The sequence below is a fragment of the Protobothrops mucrosquamatus genome, unplaced genomic scaffold (assembly GCF_001527695.2).
Source record: "Protobothrops mucrosquamatus isolate PMUCROS unplaced genomic scaffold, P.Mucros_1.0 scaffold2115, whole genome shotgun sequence".
NCBI lineage: Eukaryota > Metazoa > Chordata > Lepidosauria > Squamata > Viperidae > Protobothrops > Protobothrops mucrosquamatus.
This window is the reverse complement of record NW_015388216.1, coordinates 111,680-129,982: the sequence shown is the minus strand read 5'-3', so window position 1 is coordinate 129,982 and position 18,303 is coordinate 111,680. Positions and strand designations below refer to the sequence as shown.

Sequence of the window (18,303 nt, the reverse complement as noted above, 5' to 3'; positions counted from 1 at the left end):
GTCAGAGGGAGGCCCATTCCCTCTCCATGGGAGGAGACCCTGCTTTGTATCCAACGCTTTCTTAGCAATAGGATGGGAGACCCCCAGGATAGGCCAGGAGGAGGGGGCAGGGGGATGGAAAAAGGGCAGCAGGGCAGGACTAAGGCAGGACTTCCCTCAGACCCTCCCTCTCCTTCTTTCCTTCTTTCCTTCCTTCCTTCCTAAGTACAGAGTGGTGGGAAAATATTTGAGATGAGGGAGGGAGAAAAACAGGCAAGAAATGCAGCTAGGGAGATGTCACCCTTCGTGAGGAATGAAGAAATGCACCATCGTCTGGAAGTGGCCAGCACATGGCCCTCACCTACTTCACATATCTGGCTTGGTGGGCTCTGGGGGAGGGGATGCCATGAGCAGCATGAGAGTCAACGTTACCTGCGCAATGCCGCCCAGCCCCCAGCCTGCCCAGTTTCGGCAGGCAGTGAGGCACTCTCCTCACAGCACCGAGAGGCTGAGCCAGGCGGCACGAATCCAAAAAGAAGCGTGATGCTGCCCAGCCCCCAGCCTGCCCGGCTTCAGCAGGCAGTGGGGTGCTCTCCTCACAGTGCCAAGAGGTTGAGCCAGGCGGTGCAAAGTTCGCCAGCTTTGCACCTTGCTGCCTGTTGAAACTGGGCAGGCTGGGGGCTAGGCAGCAATGCACTTCTTATCAGACTCGCGCCACCCGGCTCAGCTCTTGGCGCTGTGAGGGGAGCGCCCCGCTGCCTACTGAAACCGGACAGGATGGGAGCTGGGCGGCATTGCACTTCTTTTTGGATTTGTGCCACCTGGTTCAGCCTCTCGGCGCTATGAGGAAAGTGTCCCGCTGCCTGACAAAACCGGGCAGGCTGGGGGCTGGGCAGCATCACGCTTGTTTTCAGATTCATGCCGCCTGGCTCAGCCTCTTGGCATTGTGAGGAGAGTGCCCCACTGCCTGGCAAAACCTCTGCCCCGGAGCCCATCAAGCTGGATATGTGAAGTAGGCAAGGGCCATTTGCTGGCCACTTGCAAGTGATGGTGCATTTCTTCATTCCTCACAAAGGGTGACACCTCCCCAGCATGCACCCAGGGGACGGGGCTGACATGGCAGGGGCTGGTTCCTCACTGTTTCCAGACAGCCTTGTGTAGCTTAAGACTGAATGCATTTCAGCATAGATGGCCACCACAAAATTGTACATTGGCTCCTGGCCGGCCTGGGCCAGGGCCAAAGCAGCAAGGGCCATTCCCTCACTGTTTCCAGGATGGCTTTGCGGGCCACATGAAACCACTTCACGGGCCTCATCCGGCCAGCGGGCCTTGTGTTTGACTGTCTGTGCTAAAGCCTCAAAGAACCACTTAGATTGGGAAAAAGGAAAATTGAAGAGAGACCAAATCCTACAACAACATCTGAATGAATTAAAGATCAAGATTGTCAGAAGTAAAAGGAAGGAATATAAAAAATTAGTTTGTTTGACCAAGGTTAAAATAAGACACGTTTCTATAAATCTCTGGACTTCTTGCTGACATCAAGATTGAAAAGCTGATGATTTATGGATTTACATATAGATAAGAGATGGGTTATAACAAAAAGAGATATTTGTAACTTTAGAAGGGGTGAAGACTTATCAAATTTGTTTAAGCATAAATAAATTTGATAAGTCTTTGCCCCTTCTAAAGATACAAATATGTTGAAAAGAAAGCCCTGACAGCATACTTAACATTCTTTTTAATTTTTATTTCATTTTATTAGTGATCAGAAGCCACTTCTTTATATATTTATTTTAATTATTTTTTACCTTTTACCTTCTTTTTCCTTCTTTGCACTTTTATTATTTCTCTTTCTCTGAGTCTGGTTGGTATTTGCTTTGACTATGGTAACAAAAACTTTTAATAAAAATTATGCAACAACAAAGGAAGCCCTTCACATACAGCACCGTGAACTTCAACTCCCAGGATGAATGAGGAAGGAGCAATAAAATAACATTTTTCTAGACTTCACCATACACAGCCATGATGCTTCTTCCAGACAGACATTCTGGAACCAAAATATAATTAATCATCATTAAAGCTGTATGGTGATGCTGGTTGTTTCTATCCCACTAGAACTCATTAAGATATCAGCAGGGATTTTGAGACTACAGTGACTGAATGTATTTTTAAGTTTCTTTGTGAGCAAGGCTATACTTTAGCATAATTTTTCTTTGTTTCTGCTATGAACACCACTGCCTTTGTATCACCAGAAGACACTTCTAGCACTTGTGTTGTGGGGGTTTTTTTTGAGGGAGGGGGAGAGAATAAATAACAGCAGCTGTGTTAAACAAAAATATCCTTCCCAAGAGAAAAAAAATCAGTCTTAGTGAAGAGTAGAACAGATGAAATAGAAGTTTACATTTAGGATTGTGCTACTTAAAATCTATAGGTAGAAAACTGTGGAGTTTAAAGAGAAGACTAGCATTTTTACATCATGTGTATATGAAATTAGAACAAGCATAAATCTGTCAATATGCAAAAAAAACCCACTCTGTTTTTATCCACCTGTAAATTAAGTAGCTTTGTAAAGTTATTTGGCAGAAAATATAGTTTCCTCTTATAATCAGCACCATAGCTGACAATGTTTTCTTAATTCTATCAATTTCTTCCCATTATATTCTCCTTTGTGGTTTGAAAAGAATGCCTAGACAGCATACTTAACATTCCTGGTGAGGAAGAAATTCCTTCAATTTGCATTTCATTTTATTTCATTACAAACTTACTCAAATTATATTTTTTAAGCTTATAAATGATCCAAAAATAGATGCATATGTAATATATGCAGTGCTTTTTTTGTCATAGAACACACCAGAACGGAGTTCCGGCACCATTTTTCAACAGATTTTCCAAGTTTTAAAAATAACTTTTGAAAATTTGATGTTTGGTCCATGTGGACTTGAATTGCCCTGTCGAGCGTAGCAGGTCGGCGGCAAAATCATTAAAATGGTGCATGCTGGCTGCTTGTGTGTCGAGTCCGATGCATGCGTACTTCGTACACGCTGGTTGTGATGGCGCTGCTCGGCTTGTGGCACTGCTCGGCTTGTGATTGGTCGTGTGGTCGCACGCTGAGTGCTTACTGCGGATGGCGACTGTTATGTTTCATTACACAACTGGCATGTTGTGTAATGTGATTGACTATGTGCAAAAGGTAAATAATTTCTTTATTTTAAAAAATCGTTGGTGAATTGAAAATCTTTTTTTAATTTTTAGTGTAAAATTTACTATGAACATTTGCCTTAAATACAATAAATAAATTTATGTTGAGAACTGAATATATAATTTTTTAAATAAAAGATTAACAAGATATGAGTTCCAGCACCTTTTTTCTTACAAAAGAAGCAGTGAATATATGAGTTCATAAACATTTGTATATTGGGGAAAGGAGTGGAAGAAACTGTAAATATGACATAGGTGACAAAAAGAAAAGGACTGTCAGAGACAGAAAATTATGTCAGAAGTGAAATAGGTGGAAGAAAATATATATACATGGCTTACTCTTGCTTAGGAATTGAGGTGGAAGTAGCAAACCCCTTCTGAAATCTGTACTCTGCATAGCAACACTTCAACTAAAAGTAAACTATTGGGCATCAGATAGATTTCTTAACAATTCAAGAGTTCTTGCATTATAGATGTTGTATCCAGTGATCTCCCAGAATTATAACATTTACATTCTGTGATTCTACTAGCTAGATCTGATCCTGCTTTCTTTTTAGGATCAGCATCTGCTCTGCAAGTCAAAGAAAATCTTAGACTGTTGACACATTCTGATTAATTTCCCCCCTCTTTGCTGAAGAAGGTTGTATTGCAAAGGAGAAAGGCTGCCCATTATAAGAGAAGACAAAAACTTATAAACAAGATACATTTCTAATCATATATCAATCAAGAGCCCTGGTGGTGCAATGGTTAGAATGCAGTATTACAAGCAAAACTCTGCCTACCGCCTGGAGTTTGATCCTGACTCAGCCTTCCATCCTTCCGAAGATATTGTAAAATGATTGTTGAGGGCAATATGCTGACATTGTAAACTGCCCAGAAAATGTTATGAAGCACTATGGGGCTGTATATAAGTCTAAGTGCTATTGTTATATACATTGTATGCACTGAATAGCTATGCATGAAACATCATATTTCATGCCATAAAGATTCAGAAATAATGTTCTTGGTAAATCATTTATTTTAAAACACATGGACAGAATCAGTATGATATGTGTATTATAATCCTTAAGAAACTATTGAATTTTTTTATTTCATTTTTTTTTACCCAGAATTTTTCTCTTATATTATCAGTTTTATATGTGTATTTAATTGATTGATATGAAAAACTATTTTTTTCAGCAACTGTTTTTCTTCCTTTACTCATTCTGCTTATTTTCTTTATATGGAGCAGTATTCAAAAGTATACTAAACAGCATGTTCTAGTTGTTGCTTACCTATAGCTTCTGTCAAAGGAAAAATAACAGAAGCCTAGAAAGCTTTTGATTTAAGAAACGTATATGGTCATTTGGCTTATCGTTATTTATGGTGACTGGAAGAATTTCTTCCATCTTCACACAAAGGTGCCAGAACTTAATTGGAGATTTTTTTGCATGGAAAATATATTTATCTACCATTGTGCTATGGCTTTATATTTACTTTACTATGTGTAAATTTAGATTCAGAAATATTTTATGGAACTTTTAATTATTTTTAAGCCCTAGGAAAACATCCTTAGTTTTATCCTTGGATTTAATGCTTAATTTGGCCTCAAAATGTTCCTTTCCCAAACTTTTTTTAAAAAATGAAATCACAAAATGCCTTCATTCACTGCATCCATCCATCCATTCATTCATCCATCTCAGCTCATTATAACATCCATAAACAGCCTTCAAACATATACTTGCATTTTTGGGCTATCCTATTAGGGATTGATGGAATTTGGAAAGGTCCAGCATCATCTAGTCCAGAGGTGGGTAACTATGGGCCCTTTACATCCTGTGGACTTCAACTCCCAGAATTCCTGAGCTAGCAGGAATTCTGGAAGTTGAAGTCCACAGGACATAAAAGGGTCATAGTTGCCCATCCCTGATTTAATTCAATTCCTACTCAGTGCAAACAGTCCAGAATTCGAACAACTCCAAAAAATGGCTGTTTTATGTTCTATCCTGTTCTGTCCTGCCCTGCCCTGTTACAATGATTTCTATGCCACCTAATTCACTGGACCTAAAGAGACTCCTCAAGAAACTTAGCAAAGAGAGTTTTCTGCATTTATAATCATATGTAGAGCCTACCTATGGACTACATTGATAAAATAGCTATTCTGTTCTTACTTGCCTTTTCCCAAAAGGCTTTAATGAGAATTCTAAACAAGGTTACCGTGGGTCATTTCAGCCTTTGGATTTCCTCTCTTGTGTGATATTCAACTGCCATGTCAGAATAGAATAAACAGGGCAACATTTTGTCTTTCAATTTCAGAAATTGTATATAAAATATAGAAACTGCACTGCAGTGTAATATAAAAATCTCCTTAGAAGTTTTTAATGTAAACATTAAAAAAAATATGTATACTGTTTCAGTTTCAAGATAAAGTGCAATTGTTTTCGAGATGACACGACAAATACATTGCACTGTAACTTTTGGCGTATAGTTTATCCAACTTTCATATTGAAATCCAGATATGTGGACTTGATCGCCCAGAATAATCAGCAATTAACTTGCTGGCTAGTGAATTCTGGGAGTTGAATTCTACATATGCACTCTTCTGGATGGTACCCAGGTTGGGGAAGATTGGTCCAAAATTTCTCACACTTCTAATACTATTGGAAGCTTCTTTTTATCACTACAAACTATTTAATGATTGAAGTCAGTAATGCTCGTATGTTCTGGATCAGAGTTCAGGCAGAACCCTGATCTACATCTGATATTTTAATTGGAATTGACCTGGATTTAATCTAATATTTTTAGCAAAAAAAAAAGTACTATGACTAAATTAAGAAGGAGGAAACTTGAAGTCTACAAAGAAAATGAATAGTGTCTAGTACATATAGAAAGAAGAGAAAGTGGCTTCAGAAATGCTGGGTGTAACATGGATAGAAACAGACAAAAATCTCACAAATAAATATTCACAGAGCTACTCTTCATACCTTTATCTCTGGTGCTGCCTAACCTTTGCAGCATTTGAGGTTAATTAGTGATGAGATAGTTGGGTCTTTGAGAAAGCATGGAAGATTTCCTTTTTGTTGAAGGATAGCATAAATAGTTAAACCAAGTCAATGAGACAAGAATTTGACTATTTTTCATCCTAAAGCTATTTGACTGGAAGCATCTAATAAGGGAGTGGGATGGGGGAAGACCCATAAAAGTGATGAGTTGCCTTTTGCAGTGCTTCAGGGAATCATAATAGCTTGCATTTACATGGTTGTCTTTTATGCTTGCTATGAAAATGTGCCACAAGTTTCTTCCCTGAGCAGTTGCTGTTCATTTTAAACCCATTACAGCCTCATCATGTACACCAGATATTATTAACAATTGTTATGAGCTACTATCTGAGGCATTGTATGATTACAGTAGACTAAGGCCTGCTTTGAATGAAATTTAACAAATTAGCTGGGTGTTTTACTAAGCCAGCTTTCTTACATGCAAAAAGANGCGCTTGAGACGAAGCATTTCTAACAAGTCTTTATTCTCTGCTTCCAATCTACGAACAACCCGAGCAGAGGCACGCAGGCCTCTATTTATACCTTCTGATCCCCGGGCAAATCCAACCAATCATAAGGCGGTCTTTTCCCGCCTTGCGCATGCGCGCAAGGCCGGCGCCACTCAGTCTGGTCCCGGGCAGCTTTTGCAATTGCCCAGGACTCTTGCAACGTCCCGAGCCTGCTTTTGCAGGCTCGGGACACAACACCTTTCAACTTCAGTTTGTTTTTGTGATCTTCCCCAGTTCTTTGGTATCCTTTGATATTGCCGCATGCATTATCCACACTTTCTTTTTTTAGGCTACAGTTAAATCTGGTGTGTTGTGAACCAAAGCTATATCAGTTTGTATTCAGATCCAACATATTTTAACTTGGGCATGTCTGGCTGTTTTTTCAACTATATGTTCTCACCAATTTTTCATTACTGGCCCATTGGTCACACAGTCACCCAGATGTTTAGACTGTATTTGGCATTTTATCCACCTATTGAGTCCTTCCCAAGGACCTGGGGTAGGCAGATGGCTGTTTGACGATGTTAAATGTATAGAAAATATAAGTGTTACAAGTAAAACTAGCTTTTGCAATTGACTGATGGTTATTTTGTTTATGCCTATGTTGTTCAAATGGTGCTGCAGTTGTTTTGAGATTACACCCAAGGCGTCTATTTCTATTGGTACTATCTTTTGCTTTCTTTTGCTACATTATTATTATGGTTGATTGCACAGTCAGCCAGATGTTTGTATTATTATTACAGAAGAGTGTTTCTAAAATCAATGAAACCATTCCGATATTATTTTAGATACAAGAACAAATTCACCTCCAATCTCTTAGAATACATTGAAAATTCAGTTAAGTTTAACTCAATGCAGTGAAATGAATAAGTTGCAATATCTATATTTAATCCCCATTAAACCAGGCAAATTACTGAGTGAGCCTAACCATCTTTAGAACATTTTAGGCCATTAGGAAATGGATTAAAAATAACACTACCAAAAATTTAATTCAAGCCTTTATACAAATCTGTGGTTCATAGGCAACTGAAATATTGTAAATGGGTAACTATATCATATTTGAATGCGGGTATAACAGATGTAAATGAAAGTTCAGAAAAGTGTAACCAGAATGATCAGTGGATTCAGAAACCTGCCTTACAAATAAGAAGCTTTGGGACTATAATTTTAAAAAAAGTAACAGGAGGGCTAATTGATGTATATAAAATCAAGCTTGGAATGGAGAAAATGGATAGGGATTTATCCCCCTTCTTTCTAGAACATGGTTCATCTAAAGAAAATTACTGGAAGATTACAGGAAAGGATATTTAAAAGAGACAGCATAAAGTTAACAGATCATTCAATTAATTAATTATATTTATATGCTTTCCGGCTTCCAGCAACTCTCAGTATAATGATAGTGATGACTTTTATGATTGAATCAATTAATGTGACACAGATCTATAAAGAGTTATTAATCTTGAAACTATTAGGGGCAGTTTACCTCTGATTACTAGTTGTAGGGGAAGAATGGCTGGAGAATCTATATCTTGCTTGAAGGCATCCTTAGGGTTATCTGTTTATCTAATTTGAGAAACAAATATGGGCCTTGATCTATCTCACAAGTCTGTTCTTATGTACTTTGTTATAACTTAGTGGTAACAAAAATTATTTGTAGGTAGGAGTGTCTATAGAGGGAAGTGTCAATAGCATCAAGAAATCAGGTGGAAGTGAGCAATTGAAGCCCCACTCCTTTTTAATGTGTGTCATGTAGAAGTAAAAAGTATCATACAATATAATTTTGATACTGTTGAAATACCTGAATATCCTTCTGTTTGTCTGCATAAGAAATACATATAAGGGCAGCTGTTCATCAAGATAAACCATCACTGGTTCTATTTAATTTCCTTTATGATCGGCCCTACCACTCTAGACATACATTGCCCAATGTCCAATGACCTTTTCTGAACAAGATTTTAGAAGGGACCATGCAATCTTTTCTCATGTCTTTTCTGTTACAGTCCCTACCCTATGGAGTCCCTCCTCCCTATCCTATTTGACTTCTTAACAAATACAAAAGGAGCTTCACAAGAATTAACAGATTATAGGTTGTCAGAAAATCTTCATCTAATAATAAGGTAAAGTTTCACTCCTGTTCTTATTGTCTAGTGGTATTCATAACAGGTTTTTTTTTCACAGTGCTTACACAGAGCCTTACAAGGTGTGCCCCATCTCCGTAATTCCTATTGAAGATGTCACATCTGACGAGGAACAGAAAAGTTCAGAAGATGAAGACAGCAATCAAGGAGATTCCAATATCATCCAGAAGGTAAAATACATTTTTCTTTTGGAACACATTTTGTGACAATAAAGTACTAGGAAATTGTTAGGATATTTACTAGATTTTTCTTGTGGGGTAACTCAACCTATTATCTAGTGTGCCATGTTTCTCAGTTGCTGCTGGGTACAGGAGTGATTTTAGTACAAGAATGCAATCAGAAACATGACAATTTAGAACAGTGGTTCTCAACCTTTTTAATGCCGTGACCCCAACCGGTTGTAAGTCGAGGACTAAACCAGTTGTACGTCAAGGACTAAACCGGTCGTACATCGAGGACTAAACCGGTCGTAAGTCGAGGACTACCCAACCGGTCGTAGGTCGAGGACTTTCCCTGCCCGGGAGCGCCGCGCATGCATGGTTCCGCCCCCTGCGCCGGCCGAGGCGTAGCTGGCAAGCGGCAGAGACGGAGCAGGCCGACCACCAGCTGGCCCAGCCCAAAGGAGGTAAGGCACCCGCCGGAAAAGGGGAAAAAATGGCGGACAAAAAAATGGCGGACAAAAAAAATGGCGAACAGCCTTGCTTGGCGACCCCCGTGAAATGGTTGATCGACCCCAAATGGGGTCCCGACCCACAGGTTGAGAACCACTGTTTTAGAACATAGAATCATAGTGCTGGAAGGGGCCTTCTAGTCCAACCCAAGGCAGGAGACCTTCCATACAAGGCATGGAGATCTCAATTCAGTCAAAGTAATTCAATCTGTGAAAGTGCTGATAGAAACTGGCAAAATGAGTTGCTATTGTCCCTATAAAATGGAACAGATATTAACTAAAGGTCTTGTTCCACTTTCTAGTAGTATATGACATAATAGGAAAAGGAGAGGAAGGGATGGGGAATACCTGAAAAAGGGCAACTTAGCAAGTGCTCTTGTTTAAGTGGCCTGTTTTCCTTTCCTCTCAGCTGCTTGTTCTCATGTGCACATCTATATTTATTTTATTTTTTCTATTCTATACTTGAAAGACTTATTTTTAAATGGAGATTAGAAAACTTTCAACAATGAGTCTTTTCCTTGCCAGTTATAATGTTCTTTGTGTAAAATGTCTGCAGTAATAATAAAACAATAATTTATTAAACTTGTATGTCACCTCACTTTCGATTGGGGCAACTTAAAATAATAATCAAACAAAATTATTAAATCTTGTTAAGATACCCTAATAACGTGACCTCAGTGATTTGTTTGTTTGCCCCATCTTTCACCAGATTCTTTTGCAATTTGTGTCATTTGCATACCTACAAAACTGTCGTACAAAACATCACTTTTTGCAGTAACACCTTAATTTTTGTTGTTGTTGTTAAAATAGTTTATAAAACTGTCCATCTTATGACAGTGACTCTCTATGCAAAGATTAAAAACAACAGCAACAGCTGATAATCCATGATGCTCAAGGTAAACCAATACATTCCAATTGTGAAACCACATCAGAAACAGTTTGCTTAACCTCCTGGCTCATTCCTTCAACAATCATTTGAAAAATGGCTCTGAAAAAAATNCACAAGTTTCTTCCCTGAGCAGTTGCTGTTCATTTTAAACCCATTACAGCCTCATCATGTACACCAGATATTATTAACAATTGTTATGAGCTACTATCTGAGGCATTGTATGATTACAGTAGACTAAGGCCTGCTTTGAATGAAATTTAACAAATTAGCTGGGTGTTTTACTAAGCCAGCTTTCTTACATGCAAAAAGAATACGAAAGTTAAGGTCTCATTTAGTCAATCATTTTAGGTGATAAATATGCTATGGTTTTGGATTTTTGGTCCATTTTGACATGATCATAACTTAGTCTCCAAAATGTTCTTGAACATACTAAAATATGAAAGACCATACAGGCATCCCCTAATTTTTAAAGATACCATACATAACACTGAAAATTTGTGGGATACCAAAAAGCCTGGACAAATCCATTTATTGTGCAATAAGGGATTGGCATCTGCTTGGATTGGCTAGAATTGGACTAACCAAGGGATCAGCCTTTATTGATTCTGTAATTTTGCAGGAGGAGTTAGGGTTAGCATACATAATCAAAACAAAGTTCTAAGAGCCAACATGGAAGCCTAAATATTAGGATAGGAAATTCCACTCGGTTTATAGAGTTATTGTTATTATTGTTATATTCACAAAAATATGAAATCACAGCAGCCAGTTCTTTAGCTGGTGTTGGTCTTCATATACTATGTCAGCATAGTGTATGTGCAGATCCAAATAGTGTTGCCCTTTGTAAATGGCAGATGGCAATTTTGTCAATGTGCAGGTTTATAAGTGCTGTCCAAAATATTTTTATATTGCAACCCAATGTGCCGATATCCACTGGAATCACCCTGCCAGTTTATGCCATCACCTTTTGTTATGTCCGGAGAATAATGGCGCTTGAGACGAAGCATTTCTAACAAATCTTTATTCTCTGCTTCCAATCTACGAACAACCCGAGCAGAGGCACGCAGGCCTCTATTTATACCTTCTGATCCCCGGGCAAATCCAACCAATCATAAGGCGGTCTTTTCCCGCCTTGCGCATGTGCGCAAGGCCGGCGCCACTCAGTCTGGTCCCGGGCAGCTTTTGCAATTGCCTGGGACTCTTGCAACGTCCCGAGCCTGCTTTTGCAGGCTCAGGACACAACACCTTTCAACTTCAGTTTGTTTTTGTGATCTTCCCCAGTTCTTTGGTATCCTTTGATATTGCCGCATGCATTATCCACACTTTCTTTTTTTAGGCTACAGTTAAATCTGGTGTGTTGTGAACCAAAGCTATATCAGTTTCTATTCAGATCCAACATATTTTAACTTGGGCATGTCTGGCTGTTTTTTCAACTATATGTTCTCACCAATTTTTCATTACTGGCCCATTGGTCACACAGTCACCCAGATGTTTAGACTGTATTTGGCATTTTATCCACCTATTGAGTCCTTCCCAAGGACCTGGGATAGGCAGATGGCTGTTGTTTGACGATGTTAAATGTATAGCAAAATATAAGTGTTACAAGTAAAACTAGCTTTTGCAATTGACTGATGGTTATTTTGTTTATGCCTATGTTGTTCAAATGGTGCTGCAGTTGTTTTGAGATTACACCCAAGGCATCTATTTCTATTGGTACTATCTTTTGCTTTCTTTTGCTACATTATTATTATGGTTGATTGCACAGTCAGCCAGATGTTTGTATTATTATTACAGAAGAGTGTTTCTAAAATCAATGAAACCATTCCGATATTATTTTAGATACAAGAACAAATTCACCTCCAATCTCTTAGAATACATTGAAAATTCAGTTAAGTTTAACTCAATGCAGTGAAATGAATAAGTTGCAATATCTATATTTAATCCCCATTAAACCAGGCAAATTACTGAGTGAGCCTAACCATCTTTAGAACATTTTAGGCCATTAGGAAATGGATTAAAAATAACACTACCAAAATTTTAATTCAAGCCTTTATACAAATCTGCGGTTCATAGGCAACTGAAATATTGTAAATGGGTAACTATATCATATTTGAATGCGGGTATAACAGATGTAAATGAAAGTTCAGAAAAGTGTAACCAGAATGATCAGTGGATTCAGAAACCTGCCTTACAAATAAGAAGCTTTGGGACTATAATTTAAAAAAAAGTAACAGGAGGGCTAATTGATGTATATAAAATCAAGCTTGGAATGGAGAAAATGGATAGGGATTTATCCCCCTTCTTTCTAGAGCATGGTTCATCTAAAGAAAATTACTGGAAGATTACAGGAAAGGATATTTAAAAGAGACAGCATATAGTTAACAGATCATTCAATTAATTAATTATATTTATATGCTTTCCAGCTTCCAGCAACTCCCAGTATAATGATAGTGATGACTTCTATGACTGAATCAATTAATGGGACACAGATCTATAAAGAGTTATTAATCTTGAAACTATTAGGGGCAGTTTACCTTCGATTACTAGTTGTAGGGGAAGAATGGCTGGAGAATCTATACCTTGCTTGAAGGCATCCTTAGGGTTATCTGTTTATCTAATTTGAGAAACAAATATGGGCCTTGATCTATCTCACAAGTCTGTTCTTATGTACTTTGTTATAACTTAGTGGTAACAAAAATTATTTGTAGGTAGGAGTGTCTATAGAGGGAAGTGTCAATAGCATCAAGAAATCAGGTGGAAGTGAGCAATTGAAGCCCCACTCCTTTTTAATGTGTGTCATGTACAAGTAAAAAGTATCATACAATATAATTTTGATACTGTTGAAATACCTGAATATCCTTCTGTTTGTCTGCATAAGAAATACATATAAGGGCAGCTGTTCATCAAGATAAACCATCACTGGTTCTATTTAATTTCCTTTATGATCAGCCCTACCACTCTAGACATTCATTGCCCAATGTCCAATGACCTTTTCTGAACAAGATTTTAGAAGGGACCATGCAATCTTTTCTGTTACAGTCCCTACCCTATGGAGTCCCTCCTCCCTATCCTATTTGACTTCTTAACAAGTACAAAAGGAGCTTCACAAGAATTAACAGATTATAGGGTGTCAGAAAATCTTCATCTAATAATAAGATAAAGTTTCACTCCTGTTCTTATTGTCTAGTGGTATTCATAACAGGTTTTTTTTCACAGTGCTTACACAGAGCCTTACAAGGTGTGCCCCATCTCCGTAATTCCTATTGAAGATGTCACATCTGACGAGGAACAGAAAAGTTCAGAAGATGAAGACAGCAATCAAGGAGATTCCAATATCATCCAGAAGGTAAAATACATTTTTCTTTCGGAACACATTTTGTGACAATAAAGTACTAGGAAATTGTTAGGATATTTACTAGATTTTTCTTGTGGGGTAACTCAACCTATTATCTAGTGTGCCATGCTTCTCAGTTGCTGCTGGGTACAGGAGTGATTTTAGTACAAGAATGCAATCAGAAACATGACATTTTAGAACAGAGAACAGAGAATCATAGTGCTGGAAGGGGCCTTCTAGTCCAACTCAAGGCAGGAGACCTTCCATCCAAGGCATGGAGATCTCAGTTCAGTCAAAGTAATTCAATCTGTGAAAGTGCTGATAGAAACTGGCAAAATGAGTTGCTATTGTCCCTATAAAATGGAACAGATATTAACTAAAGGTCTTGTTCCACTTTCTAGTAGTATATGACATAATAGGAAAAGGAGAGGAAGGGAGGGGGAATACCTGAAAAAGGGCAACTTAGCAAGTGCTCTTGTTTAAGTTGCCTGTTTTCCTTTCCTCTCAGCTGCTTGTTCTCATGTGCACATCTATATTTATTTTATTTTTTCTATTCTATACTTGAAAGACTTATTTTTTAAATGGAGATTAGAAAACTTTCAACAATGAGTCTTTTCCTTGCCAGTCATAATGTTCTCTGTGTAAAATGTCTGCAGTAATAATAAAACAATAATTTATTAAACTTGTATGTCACCTCACTTTCGATTAGGGCAACTTAAAATAATAATCAAACAAAATTATTAAATCTTGTTAAGATACCCTAATAACGTGACCTCAGTGATTTGTTTGTTTGCCCCATCTTTCACCAGATTCTTTTGCAATTTGTGTCATTTGCATATCTACAAAACTGTCATACAAAACATCACTTTTTGCAGTAACACCTTAATTTTTGTTGTAGTTAAAATAGTTTATAAAACTGTCCATCTTATGACAGTGACTCTCTATGCAAAGATTAAAAACAACAGCAACAGCTGATAATCCATGATGCTCAAGGTAAACCAATACATTCCAATTGTGAAACCACATCAGAAACAGTTTGCTTAACCTCCTGGCTCATTCCTTCAACAATCATTTGAAAAATGGCTCTGAAAAAAATAACCTTATGACCAGTGGTGGGATTCAAATATGTGAATAAATATCCACATCCTCTGTGTGGATGCCACTTCTGGAAGTCCATTCTGGGCCTGGGCAACAAAAAAGTAGCTACCGGTTCTGCCGAAGTGGTGCGAACCAGCTGAATCCCACCACTGCTTATGACCATTAAACCATTATGACCTTTGCAGTGTTCCTCAGTCACATAATCACCATTACAGTCAATATATGTTGCCCTATGCCTGACCTTTGCCCCAGAAATTTCATGAGAGTAAGCTGTTTGCTTTTCTTTACATCAAAAGCAAACCGATCCTACCACCAGCCCAGGTTTGGGAGCTATAGGTGTGCTACGCAAACAGCTTACAGTACTCTCTTGAAACCTTTCTCTCCAATCTCTCTTCTCTGCAAGGGAGAAAACAAGCAATTTCTGTAGGCAGTCTCAAGTTTGGCTGACCCTTCCCCATGAGAGTCTACTGTACTTAGGAGAATACGGTAAACACTACTTAAGAGACTACTGTAAACTGTTTGTGTAGTTTGTCTGCAGCTCCCAGGCTCCCATCTGCAACACAATTGCATTGCTTTCAATGTGTACAAGACAGAAAACAACCCTCAAGATTTCAAAGGGTGGGGGAGTTGTTAGGAGCCAAACAAAATCAGAGTGAGACTGAGTAATCTTGTCTCTTTCCAGGTGAAAAGCACAGTAGCAATCATATGATTTCCCACTTAATGACAGCTTTGCTTAGTGGTGGAGTTGCCAGTCCCAATTAGGGTTGTTAGACATGGACTGCATCTAGTTCCAGGCTAAAGACTGTAGTTGTTGAGAAATTCCTACTGTTGTACCATTCTTCTTATAGTGTAGTACATAGTACAACTTTGTTTCAGCAGAGGAAGAAATATATATTATTGACATATAATCCAATTTGTATTCTCCTGATCTAAGTTGAATTTTAGGTGCTACAGACTGGAAAATTTAATCTAAACTCTCAGAATTACTCAATATTTGCAATATTTGCAATATTTACACAATAATTATTTAATATTGGCAATATTGGCAATATTGAGTTTAGACAATATTTGCAATCTTTTATAATCCCTAATATTAAGGCCAAAAAGGGAATTTTAAGTTAGATGCTCATGATTCAGTAATGTTAAGAAACGTCTGGTCCTTTTTATACATGTATGTTGTACAGTGATGATACATATCAAAAAGAGATTCAAAAGGTAGGTGAATTTCAAAGCCAAAAGGTCTTTGTCAAATTATTTAGATTACAATGTTCTCAAAAGTAAAAGAAATATCTTCAAATATTATTAAGATTATAATATATGCATGGAAATATTTTTTTAAAAGCTGGACACTTTCCAGCTTGGCATAAACAGTATTGTCCAATAAGTGATAGAAATTAAGTTAATGTTTAATTTTTTTTAAAAAAAAAATAAATCTTGTTGTCTCTTGACCTCAGTAGTAAAATTTGACAGCTTTCCGCTGACACTTTTCCACTGATCACTTACATTTCTTCTGAGTTTCTGTAATGAACTGGAATTAAATGTCAGTCCTGATATTACTGAAATCATTTAACGACTCTGTAGCACTTGCCAAAACTGGTCTATATTTATTTTTATATTTATTTTAAAACATTCATAGAAAAGAAATTCTAGTTTTTGTGGGAACTGTACACTGTTTATTTAAAAAGCAGTGTTTGACTGATGAAACACAAGTCAACTCTATCATTTTCTTGTAGAGAAATCCTTACAATTAGATATAGTCATTGTAAGCAAATTTTGGTGTCCTATTATTAAGAATTGGAAGACATAGTAGATTTAACTGCTGAAAATAGTACCAAGAATTGGAAATGAGCTAATCTGAAAATAGTCTTGGACTAAACTAGTAACAAGTGTAACTTGTTGATTTTCTGGTTTAATTGTTGGGCTTGTTCATATACTGTACATCTTTTATCTATTAGATAAAAGTCAGCCTGAATACAGGAATGAAAGCAGCAACTAGTGGAAATATTTTCAATTTCATCAGAAATGTGGTTTTTAAAAAGCAGCATTGAGTACCAGTACCAGTCCTCGCAGTTTTCTTAGCAAGATTTTGTAAATGGTTTGCCATTGGCTTCTTCCTAGGGCTGAGAGAGGGTGACTGGCCCCAAGTAATCCAACTGAACGGGACCTAGGTGGGACTAAAATTCACAATCTTCCAGTTTTTAATCTGATGCTTAAATCACTTCACCATACTGGCTAATTTACACTGTGAACAAGAAATAACTCTTTGCTGAAAAATGTTTGGTTTTCATTATGCTGAATATTATGCTAGGTTTTCATTATGAGGAAATTCTGTCCCAACAGAAATACAATCTTACAAATCTTGAATAAGTATCAGATTGCTGGATTGTTCCTCAAGTATTTAAAGAGATCTTATGAGTTCCTTAGATAGTGATATGACAAGCATGGCTTCTTTTTCTCCTATCAATCCTCCTCCCAAACCTAATCATCCTTAGCCAAATAATTACATTTCATATCTATCTTGTGAGTTTTTGTTTCATGAAAATCTTAGCAGGATTATGGAACCTGTGCAGGTACATTTGTTGCTCTGGGACATACATTAATAAGAGCAGCATAGCATCTGTGGTATTTACAACCCAATCAAATGTCAGACACCGGTAGATAGTGTTATTCTGAAAAGTCATATTAGCATTAAATGAACCATTTCTTACTAAGAATGCTGCTGTTAAGTTCATTTTAAAAAATGGGTACCTCCATCCCAAGCTATTAAGGAACACAAATTGATTTCTGTAAGTAAAACAGTTTGCAGCAGAGTCCAATTAATACAGTTCCTCTGCCAATTGAATGTACTATTACCAATTTTAGTGTCTTCTCTACTTCTGCTACTGTTCAGGTTCCTTAAAACCAAAATCTGACTATTATATGCACTGAGCCATGGTGGTGCAGTGATTAGAATGCAGCACTGTGGGCTATTTTTAACTAGTAGAGCCATGGTGGCACAGTGATTAGAATGCAATATTGCAGGCTAACTCTGCCAACTGCCAGCAGTTCGAGTCTCACCAGCTCAAGGTTGACTCAACCTTCCATCCTTCCGAGGTTGGTAAAATGAGGACCCAGATTGTTGGGGGCAATATGCTGACTCTGTAAACTGCTTAGAGAGGGCTGTGAAGCACTGTGAAGCGGTAGATAAGTCTAAGTGCTACTGCTATTTCTGCATCTGGAAAGGAGCACACATTTAAAAGTGAAGCTTATCTTTCACAGCAGGAATTGTTGTATAAAGATACAATGAAAAATAGTTATTTTAAAAAAGAAAATATGAACTTCTTGCCTGCAAATCCCTTCCTTCTGTCTTAGATCAAGGACAGCCCAGGGGTCACTATGACCGAAGAGCTTTAACTACACTTACCCAAAAGAGTTATAACACTGCTGCTTGGAAACACACACTATTTGGAAGCACAGAGAAACAGCATTTATTAC

The 18,303-nt window shown here is 37.7% G+C and overlaps 1 protein-coding gene across 1 annotated transcript in view; it reads left to right on the top strand.

Annotated features, from left to right (window-relative positions):
* Positions 1-18,303, top strand: part of LOC107294828 (FYVE, RhoGEF and PH domain-containing protein 5) — a 124,367-nt gene that overhangs the window by 35,382 nt on the left and 70,682 nt on the right. The window contains exons 2-4 of the mRNA XM_015824094.1: positions 8,882-9,011; positions 13,106-13,203; positions 13,614-13,743. Coding sequence (XP_015679580.1) covers positions 8,882-9,011; positions 13,106-13,203; positions 13,614-13,743 — 358 coding nt within the window. The remainder of the gene's footprint in view (positions 1-8,881; positions 9,012-13,105; positions 13,204-13,613; positions 13,744-18,303) is intronic.